At 37.0% G+C, this 11405-nt stretch overlaps 1 protein-coding gene and 1 long non-coding RNA gene across 2 annotated transcripts; both read left to right on the top strand.

Annotated features, from left to right (window-relative positions):
* The first annotated feature begins 1685 nt into the window (after positions 1-1685).
* Positions 1686-10956, top strand: LOC132056293 (autophagy-related protein 13a). Its single transcript, XM_059448421.1, has 4 exons — positions 1686-1836; positions 2530-4009; positions 4162-4340; positions 10301-10956. The coding sequence occupies exons 2-4, from the start codon at positions 2684-2686 to the stop codon at positions 10611-10613; spliced, it is 1818 nt and encodes a 605-aa protein (XP_059304404.1). The 5' UTR covers positions 1686-1836; positions 2530-2683; the 3' UTR covers positions 10614-10956.
* On the top strand, positions 4348-9511 carry LOC132056294 (uncharacterized). The gene is made up of 2 exons (XR_009414747.1): positions 4348-6569; positions 8237-9511. It is a non-coding gene; the product is annotated as an uncharacterized LOC132056294 (long non-coding RNA).
* Positions 10957-11405: the final 449 nt, after the last annotated feature.

Raw genomic sequence — 11405 nt, 5'->3', positions numbered from 1 at the left:
TTGCTATATTGAAGAAAATGAATGAGATGCGTCTCATTTTCTTTTGTCCGTTTTTATGTGTGTTCGTTCATGTGCGTCTGATTATCTCTTTTGTCTTTCTATGAATCTCCCCACTTTTTTCGTCTCCTATGTTCGTCTGGAATTTTACTGTGGTGCCATCGAGTTGGTCATTTAGAACGGTTCTCTATAATTGTTTAGTCGATTGTAACGCTTCAATAAATAGAGGTGGATGTCATGATTTTAATTTTATGAGTTCCGAATTTTAGAAAGACGATTTCAAGTGGAAATAATTAAGTTCTAAATTGAATATTTGTACATATTTAATGAATTTTTTTAACACAAATATATTGTTTGAGAAAAAGCTACTAGGTTCGACCGTGCCTGGATGGACTTTTAGATCCGCCCTTGTAGAGTAGGTGATTACGCAGTCATTTCTGTTGTTAGAATAATTTACATATTTGGTTCACATTCATCGACCTTTGATCTTTTCTACCCTTCGCTCTACGGGGATGTGCACCTATCCAATACGCACCTATCCAATACGTGTAAAATAAAATAACGAGAAATCGGATATACATTGACACATAACTAGGTTGCTGGTAGAGTGATGGTAGAATTATATAAGAAGAAGTTTCTTGTCAATTCAAAAGTATTCAAAAGAAGATTAGATCTAATCTCGTCAAGTACACTTATTCTATTTTTGAAGTTCTATTGAAGATTGAGAAAGTCGGTCAGTAGTGCTTTTAGCAAAGGCCGATTTCTGGTGGATAAAAAACTTAATCACCTTTTTAAATAAAACAAGTTGATGTGATGATCAAATTTAGTAAAGTGTCAATACTAAGCCTGACATTATCGAGAAAAGATTTTGTTTTCTTCATCACCTTTGTATATTATCTTAGTCTACTTAATATTTAGAAGTGACATATAGATGAGTACATAGGTGCAGTTCATACGAGTGAGATGTCAACCTGACATCCTTGTGTCTTGTGTTGTCTTGCATACATTATCGGCTTTTGGCTCCTTTAATGCTCAATGTCCTACCTTCTTTTAATTGGAGCATTAAGTCAAAGATGGTTCAAATTTTATAGGCTCATATATCAACAAATGTAATTTGACCAATTATAACCGATTGGAAATACGTGGCCAAAACAAATTTTAGATATTTGTAGCGGTAAATCGTCTTATAAAGTTAAATTATTTATAAATATGAAAATGTATCATTTTTTGTGGGACAAACTAATAAAAAAAGTAAGATGATCTTTTTGAGACGGAGAGAGTAATATTTAAGGGTATGGATTAATAATCAATAAAGCGAGTTAAAATGATGAGCTAGCAAGTTTAAATTTCAACAGATGCAAAAATATTAGGTGACTTTTTTCACTGTCTAAGTTTGGTGACCAGAATTATACGTATTTATCTTTGTGATGCGTGATGCGCACTTATAAAAGAACATTTAACATCATTTTATAAAAGAATAGATATATATATATATATATATATATATATATATATATATATTTAGTGATTTAATTGTATAACAAACAGTTTAACAATCACCTGATAGAATCCAAATTTCCAATTAAAACTTGAGCAGAAAACATATTTTCGCGGGTGTATCATTATGCAAAAGTTTTAAAAAAATAATCAAATTTGAGTATACTAAACTGAAAAAGGGGAAAAGAAGAATAGACCCAGTAGTCCGTATATGTACATTTTTGTCTCTCTTCTTTCGGCATTTTACGCAATCTCTCTTTATCTCTCTCTCTTCCGCTTGCTTCAAAGTCTGAGTTTTACTTTCTTCCTTGCTAATCCCTATTTGTCCTTTTGTTCTCTCAAGTAAGTTTAATCCTTCCTTTCTTTGACTCTTATATTATCTCCAATAATACCTCTTATCATTAATCAATTTCCTACTCGATTCATTTATTCGAATTAGTAGTCGTTTGAATTTTGGTCTTGCTATTTATGATCCTCTTTCTTTTTAACTGATTTAATGCCGGTGTTAAGATCTGCATCTACAAAGTTAGTATTCTGCTGCGATTCTTGAATATTTATTACTGTACTACTAGAGCTCCGTGAGTTTTTTTTTTTTTTTTTTTTTTGAAATAATAAAGACTCCTGCATATCATGTTGTATGGAAATGAAGCTATAGAATAACTTATAGTACTACTTTTGTCCCAATTTATGTGGCACAGTTCGGTTTTGAGAGTTAAACAGTTTAATTTTGAATGTGAATTGGGCCATGGAATCTTTAAGTTTCTTGAAATAAAATTTACATATTTGGAAACTATGTAAACAGTACTATAAGTCACAATAATTGATAATTCAAAGTATCTGAAAAAATATATGAAAAAGTTACGGTCAAGAGAGAGACTTGTTTGAATCTCGAAATCCGAAAGATGCCCACATAAATTGGGACGGAGGGAGTAATATACATCTGTGGCATGGGTATTTGCATAACTTGTGTTACTCTTAGATCTTTATTGGGTGTGTTGTTCTAAATATTGTTTGAAATTTGTACATATATGCCAGGTGTATATTCACCCGTATAGTGCCCCAAGGGAGAGAGCATATCTTTAGCAGATAATTCTCTTGTCTATGCATTGTTAGCGAGTTTGTCATGTGCAATCTTAAGTGGCGTATGGTTGAGAGAAGATAGGGTTGATATTTGTTTGGGGTACATGAAATGGATTTTCAGAATAACCCACACGGTGAATATGGAAGGTTTGAACAGATACTTGCTCAATTTCTTCTGAAAACCTTGCATATTGTTTTGGACTGTAGAGTTCCTTCGATCCGACCTTGTGGTCGTAGTGGGGAAGTGAAAAAGAGTGACAAGTGGTTCAATTTGGTGTTGGGAGATCGCCCTGCTGTTCTTGATAATTTGAATTTTTGGCATAGAAACTTGATGGAGCCAATGATAATAGACATAATACTTGTTCAAGAGAAACCTAGTTCTTTGTCAGAGCATACTACAAGTATTGCAGGGGCATATACAGAAACCATTATAGAGAGGTGGGTTGTACAATATGAGTATCTGAGGACAATGGTTCCTCAAATTGGTGATTCGTCTTATAAGAAAACATACAAGAAATCAATTATACTGTTTCGCTCCCTTTATTCAATGATGAGACTCCTTCCTGCATTCAAGGCCTTCAGGAAACTTTCATCAAGTCAGAGTTGCGACTTTGATATCATTTACAAGGTCTCTTCATTTAGTGCTCCATTCTCCAGGTCAGAGGAGGAGTTGATGAAGCATTATACTTTTACTCCCGTTGATGCCCAGCAGGGCCGTCTTTGTATATCTGTGACATATCGTGAAGATCTGTCGGACTTTAACTTGGAGACTGCTGCATCCTTTCCACCTGCGATCATTACAGATTATGTAGGCAGTCCTCTTGCTGACCCGATGAGGTCATTTCCTTCCTCCTCATCTGATAAGTGTGTCCACCCTACATCATTTCCCTCGAGAGGGACACATTCATCTTCTTCATCACCTTTCCAGCGCCCACACAGTTGGACAAGTGGTTTCCTCACGTCACCTTCTTTACCTCGGACACAGCCATATGTAGGATCTCCACCTTTGTACCGCTCACCACATGAGCTTTCATCTTCACCCAGTGATGTATATGGACATAGGGTTTCACCTAACAACAGATTGCCCATTCACCACAAAGCAACAAGCTTTGATGAGTACCAGCTTTCACCTCCATTTTCACCATCGCCATCTCCATCTCCACCCACATATCTGTCAGGTGCAAATCCTGGGCAGACTCGTTTGCGTTCTGGAACTGGCCCTGTCAGTATCCCTCATCCAATTATGGGTACAAGTTCCAGATACCTATCTCCTAATTTGTCTGATCCTAACAGACATTCTCTCCCTCCAATGTCTCCCAGAAGCACAAAGCATGATTCATCATTCCATGAATCTCCTTCCGGAATCAGGTCATTCCGGAAAATGGATCCGCAGAGGACTCTAGAGTCTATCGGCGCTATCAGTCCTGGACAAAAGGTGAGCAATTTCTAATCTGGGCAAATGTACTGTTATTCTTGACTTGGGCATGGTTGTGAACTTTGTTGTTCATACTTTTATTCCAAACATTGTTGCTTAGTTAAGAAATTTTTCAGCTTCTGTCAACTTTTGTTTTTATTCTTCCTTTTCAGATTTCCAGAGATACTAGAGATGATTCCGGACGGTTCTCTGGTTTGTTATCTTCAAGTGGTTCGCCACGCTTATATTCTAGAAGTTCTAGCAGGCTATCTTTTCAAGATGACTTGGATGTCTGTGATTTTTCCTGTCCGTTTATTGTTGATGATGTTGATACTTCCGATTCACAAGCCAGGTAACTTTGCTACTCTTCTTCTGTATTTTTGGAGAATTCTTCTCAGGAACTGTAAATCTTTACATCCGTGTTGCACGAAGTTCATCTTGCAGTCTTGTGAAAAGTGCATCTGTGTTTTAATAATGGGCTCTCCAGGAGCCCAGTGCATTGCTTTCTAATTGCGTATAACATGCTGAATATTGTTTAGATATTGGCTGCTGGTAGGACATAAAGTTGAACAGTTAATGTAACTAAATTGGGAAAATTTTACATATTGGAGAGTCCGTTGGCCTAACTGTCATATCTAAAGGGAGACGTCAATTACAAAAGTTTTTGGAAGTTACTTTTGCCTTTAATATTTTATATGCAAAAAGATCTTTTAGGGAGAATTCCAATAATCTTCTCCTCTTTACTGTATGAAAAGATTTATGAATAAGTTGCTAGAAAATCCAAGGTTAAGCTCTTCATTTGTGAATTAAATTAAAGTAGATTCAGGTCCATCAGAACTTTTCTCAACGTCATTGTAATAATTGTCCTCCCCAAGTTGATAAGGTGGTGCTCAATCATCTGGAAAAGGAAGAAGAGATCTGGAGAATGTCCAGCTTGATTATTCCATCGAGCTCTTGGGCGTTTAAATAATGTTTATGCTCGGTCGTAAAAAACGACGGATGTATAATTATAGGCATGGAAATTTCCCTAATTATCCTAATTTGCATACACAATATTCCGTAATCTCCCTGCTTGATATATAAATATTCTATTTAATTAATGTGAATTTTCCGAGCCCCTCCCTGAGTAAGTTGGAGTAGGCATATCATTTGATCCTAGTTTGTTGCAAATGTATTCAGTCTTGTAATTTCAAAGTGATTTTGTGAGATCTTCCAATTGATCATTTGAATTAATGAAAATAGTAGCAATTATAAATATTTTACAGAGAATCTATTTCTATGTGCTTTGTTTTTCACGTGATACGAGATTGAGTAATATATAGTGCAGCCTGATTGTCAATAAATCAGTTTCAGTAGATCATCTTTTCCACATTTCTGTTTTCTGGAGAAGCTTGTATAACCATGTAAGTCTGCATATTGCTAAGACCATGGATCTAAATGTAGACCTGTCTCTTTATTTTTGAAATAGATGTAGACCTGTCTCTTTCAATGTATCCAATGCACTTTTTCTTTGTTAAATGACAATTTTGTTGTATTGTGCTACCCAGCGGCGGATCTAGGATTTCTAGAATATGGGCGCACCACTAGAAAAGGGAAAAAAGAAAGTATTAAGTGGGAATTGATCCCTATTCCTTTGGGTAACTAAGCATTCAACCAAGTGCGCCATTTTGCCTTTATGGAGCATAGGCCAACAGAAAACATTAGATCAATTCTAGGAAATATGTACATATATATCTAATTTTGTGGAGAGACCATGGGTTCATGCACTGTAATTTGAGCCGAAATTCGCCCTGGTGCTAGCTCAATTCCAAGAAAGTATTTCCGTTTTCGTTAGCCTTTAGTCTAGAATTGACTAGTGAGATGTGGTTTAAGTTGAGCAATACACATCTATGATTATTTCTTGTTTTAACAATGTTATAAGCGTAAGAAAATAGGTTTTCGCTGAGTAAAGCTTTGAAAACACTGAATGATCTACTTCACATCAAAACGTGCTAAATGTTGACAACAGTATTTTTTTTTAAAAAACTGGTAAATTAAGTTGACAACATAGTTGTTAACCATGCATATGACGATTGGATGAGATCATAAAAGGACCTACATAGTTGACTCACTGATCTAGGCCCTCATGAGCAACAAACAACTCCCATTGGCAACAAACGCTGGTGCTTGTTTCATACAAATTTCGTCAACAAGTTCTTCATGGATTTTTATGTCCAACTAAAAAGGGAACATGTGTGCCATATAAATAAGAACCAACTAATGCAATTTTAGACGCCGGAGAGGAAATTTCATCATAATGAAGATCATATATTTGGTGTATTCTTTGACAACAAATAGAGCTTTATGTCAGCCGACCTTCTGATCTCGTCCCAGATAGACTGTTCAACGTTCACACCAGTCACCACTCACCATTAACATCCTATTATAGATTTACCTTGAGATAAGTGAGTTATCTCATAGATTTTTATTAAATAAAGAAACTTATTTCATAGGTACCATCATTATGTAGAACAGTCATTTTCCTTAATCATAAACTGACACCATCGAAGATTAACCTTTGCTTCTTCCATAAACTTATGTAGTGGAACGATGGATATTTTTTTTTTTTTTTTTTTGATGATGTAAGTGTTTTATAATCACAAAGGCATCAAGGGGATGCATAGTTACAAAAGAGGAGGAAATATCAGCTCATACAAAGATAACAAAAAACCTATCATAAGTCTAGAGAGCTGACAAATCCAAGAATCTATCATAAGACTAAGGAGCTAATAAAATCCAAAAAAAGAGTCCGGGTTATATGCAGGGGTAAAATTAATCCAGCTAAAAAGAGTAGTCAGGCATCTGGCCTTGAGATTTGAGCTGGCAGTTACAATACCATGAAAACATCTTTGGTTCCTTTCCAACCATAAGCACCACAAAATGCAAGCAGGGACCATAGACCAGATTCTTCTGATGGCTTTCCCAACTTTCCAAGAACTCCAACAGACAAAGACTTCCCTGACAGTGTGAGGTATAACCCATTGCAAACCAAACAAAGTGAGGAACATATTCCACACATCTGTAGCAACTGGACAGTGTAAGAATAGGTGGTTAATGGTTTCAGAGGTGCAATGGCACATGTAACATCTATTAGCGAGATGAAATTTCCTTTTCATGAGTTTGTCCAGAGTTAAACAAGCCCTTTTTAGAGCGACCCAGCAGAAACAGGAGATTTTAGGCGGTAAATTGATTTTCCAAATGAGCTTCCAAGGCCATTGATCAATCAGGTCCTTGTTGGAGGTCAGAAGCAGGTGGCCTTCTTTGACAGAATAAGAACCGTCCTTGTTACTGCCCCACTTAAGTCTGTCATTTCTCTGAGTGAGAACTGGACTGTTCTGTAGACACCCAATCAATGCTATCATGTCCTCTATTTCCCAGTCATTTAGGTGTCTCCTTAGGTGCAAATTCCATGAGTTGTCCTCCCAGTTCTGAGCAATTGTTGAATCTGGGTCAGTTGTTATAGGGAACAGCCTGGGAAAAGCATCCTAGAGCCAAGCCATTTGTCTTTCCAGAATAGAAGATGAGCCCCATTTCCCACTTGGAAGGAAGAGTTGAGAAAGAAGTCATCCCACAATCTCCTGATATCTTTCCATAAACCAGTTCCATAAGGAGTTAAGATTGGGTTGGAGCACCAATGGCTAGTGCTACCATATTTAGCTTGGATAATCTCCTTCCAAAGACCAGCATCATCTTGGTTAAACCTCAGTGCCACTTCATTAACATACATTTGTTGTGTAATGCTAAATCCTTTATACCAAGACCACCTAGATGTTTTGGAAGAGTTACTTTGTCCCACTCAACTAGATGATACTTGTGATTTTCGCTATTACCTTCCCATAAAAAAGTCCTCCTTAGTTTGTCAAGTTGATATTGAACCTCTGGTGGTATTGGGAACAGAGACATGAAGTAAGTAGGAATACTATCCAAGACACTATTGATGAGTGTTACTCTGCCACCAAAAGAAAGGTACTGTTGTTGCCGAGAGGCCAATCTTTTCTCAAACTTTTCAATGACCACATTCCAAATCTCCATTGATCTGTGACTAGCTCCCAAGGGGAGTCCTAGATATGTGGTGGGGAAAGTGCCAGTGCTACAATACATGATGCTGGCCAGAAACTCTAAATCTGGAACCATATTAACAGGGTAGATAATGCTTTTAATCATGTTAATGTGGAGCCCTGATAAGGCTTCAAAGATCATAAGGGTGAGGTGGAACGATGGATATATTTGTAACAAAATTATTTTATGAAGTGACAATTGTTGATGACTCATTTTTTTTTTGTTTTGCTTTTTGATAACCGTGGTGTCCGGGCTAGCTTGCGCGCACCTCGACTAATTCCACGGGATACCCGCTACCTCCCACTAGCAACAGGTACCAAGTAAGTCGGTCCACCAAGGCTATGGCAGATAAAAAGAAATCACCTAGTATTTTGTCTCTGCTAGGATTTGAACCTAAGACCTCATGGTTCTCTTTATTAACCAATGACCACTAGGCCACACCCTTGGGGTGCTAAACTGCATATTGAGCATGTGATACTTTGATATGCAGGATATTGAGATTTACATGAATCTTTCCAGTCGGTTTAACTGACTTTGTTGCAAGTACTTAAGTTTCCTTTACTCTACTCACTTGGCTCTTCACCATCCTTTTAATTGTTCTCTGTTCTCTGTTCTCTGTCTCTTTTTCTTGTTTATATGTGCTGTGTTACATTTGGCCACGAGGGTTAGATTCGAGAGTGGGTTGTCAACCAGGAAACTAAGAACCCCACATTCAAAATTCGTAAGGCTAGAGAGTGGTAGGTCTATCATAAAAAACTAGCTTTATGTTGGTGTTTGGGTTGATTCCATTGGTTTGAGTTTCTAGCACTCTATAGTAACTAGATTGTTTGAGATGGGGATTTGGAACAGAAGTGTGCAGATTATTCAAAAACGGGGGATTTCCCTCAAATAATTACTTATATGCCCCATTTACCTTCTATACTCAAACATACGCCACAATACTCACCATTCCTATTCTTCATATCAATACTTATTACTCACTATTGAAGGCCCCAAATGAATAGCAGCTGTCATTGATTACTTTTGAGAGACCGTATCTGCTTATGCCTTAAAGTTTGTGTACAGTGTTTTAGCTTACCTTGTCAAAAAAAAATTGTGTACGATCTGGCCCCTTTCATTGTCAAGAGAGCAAAGGATAGACTTGATATTTTGACTTTAGAAGGCCACATGTTCACTATCGCAGATTCTATCGGGAGCTTTGAGATCTCATGTATCATAGGTTTATGGGGATTACTTCTTCTATATCCATTGGAGCTATTATGTTTCTATTGTGTTTTTGTTAGTCATTTTGGAGGATTCTGGGGGGTCATGAAAGTACTTATTGGCTTTGACTAGACAGAACAGGAGGCAATTGAAGTTGAAAATGGATTATGCAGAGGAAATTTTCTGCATTAGAGTTGGTGAGGGAGTGAGTGGAGTGAGGGAGGGAGGGAAAGAAAAATGAACCTTTCAGTAATTGCCGAAGCCAGCAGGCACTGAATTTTTCATAGTTTGTGTGTCTTCACTTGAGGGAGGGAGCACTGGATGATGGAAATGATAATTTACTAGATTGGCAGGACTTGAGACCCATTTTGAATGTGATTGGCTTTTAAACAATTGTCATCTGCTTTGCTATGTCGCACAAATCCTTCAAAATCCTTAGCTGGACCCATGTCAATCCGACACAATTTGGGTGTGGGTGTGGGATCCATAGTGGATTTCATCAACCTAATAGGTGCTTTGACTACACCTATGGCTAAGAAGTATAGGTTGATTGGGTCTTTAGTTTGATTTTAGGCTTATGTCATATATATGTTCAGATAAAATAATAGAACACTTTGCTATTATACAGGATGACTTGTGAATAATATGGAAGTGAATAAAAAAATTAATCACAGTAGCTTTAATTTTATAACATCTGTAATTGTCGAAGTGCGTGCATATATATGCTATAATATACAGTTGCTGGTTGTATTCTAACACCCATGCCCATACTCCTATCCGTACCCCTGAATCTTAAGATTTAGGTGATGACGAATTTGACGTCTAGATATGCGCCCTTCTCGGTGCCCACACCCGTATCCGAGCAACATGGGTGCTTTATATCCCTTGGCTTCTGATATTGAATAAAAATGAACCTTCAGTAATTGCCAGGCACGAAATTTGTCATAGCTGTGTCTTCATTTCTTACGTGCCACTAGATTTTCAACTCACTTTAATATCATTGTTCTGCAGTGACAACCTCGATGGGAGAAAAGGTTCAGAAGTTTCTTCTCAGACATCTGCAACAACCAGAAAATCCCAAGACGCAGCTGTAGGTGCCCTTGTTCACTTGCTGAGAAGTGCTCCTCCATTACGCCAAGACTCTAGCTGTTATACCTCGCATAGCATAAAGACTGAACTGGATGGTGAACTTAGCACTGCATCTGGATTATCCATCAGTAGGAAGGCATCAGATGCATTGGAGGAGCTTAAAACTTACAAAGATTTGAAAGATGTACTGCTGTCTAAGAGCGCAACCCGTTCAGTCAGTGAGGGTGGAATTTAACCTGGTGTATCCCACTTACAAAAGTTAGCTCAGAATGGATGAAGATAGTTGATATTTCTCCCTAATGTTGATAAACAAACTTTTCTATGGGGAACTCCATCATGTAACTTGGAGGGCTAACGGATTCTGTACATAAGGTGATTAAAATAGCAAACATTGTTGAAACAGAGTGCTCATTGACACATTTTAAGAACATTGACGGATGTGAAAAAAATAAAAAGGAAAAAGAGAAAGAAAATAACAGTACTTTGGTTCTTCTAAAAGCAGCTTGTTTAACAGGCTTGCTTTTATTTGTTTGTTAATTATAAATCCGTGTGATAAAAAGCAGTGAGGTTTTCTGTAATTTTGCTATTTTCAAGTGTATCCACCGTAAAATAACTCGGTTGTATCACTTTGGGAATCAGTTTAGTCATGGACTAATTCTGAAGAACAATGTTTCTCAAATTGTGTCAATATCAGTAGAAAATGGACCAGGTAAAATGTTAGCGTTTGGATCAGTTACGGTAATTTTGTCTTAAAATAATTTAGTTCTAAAATTTAAAAATACTTACTTTATAAGCCACATAAATTTTATACTCCTAATTTTTTTATTGTTGTCTTATGCTTAAAATAAGCTCATCCAAACAGGCTCTTAATCAGTTACGGTAATTTTATATTTAGTTCATTAAAATACAATGCCAAATTTTGTTATTGTTTTCGCCCTTTTACAACATAACATTCCTTTCCCAAATGTGGACGCCATTGCCTGGTTCGTTACTCTATTAGACACGCCGACTCTTCTTGTTATTTACT

The sequence above is a fragment of the Lycium ferocissimum genome, chromosome 5, assembly GCF_029784015.1.
Source record: "Lycium ferocissimum isolate CSIRO_LF1 chromosome 5, AGI_CSIRO_Lferr_CH_V1, whole genome shotgun sequence".
In the NCBI taxonomy this organism is placed as follows: domain Eukaryota; kingdom Viridiplantae; phylum Streptophyta; class Magnoliopsida; order Solanales; family Solanaceae; genus Lycium; species Lycium ferocissimum.
This window is presented reverse-complemented; position numbering and strand designations above follow the sequence as displayed.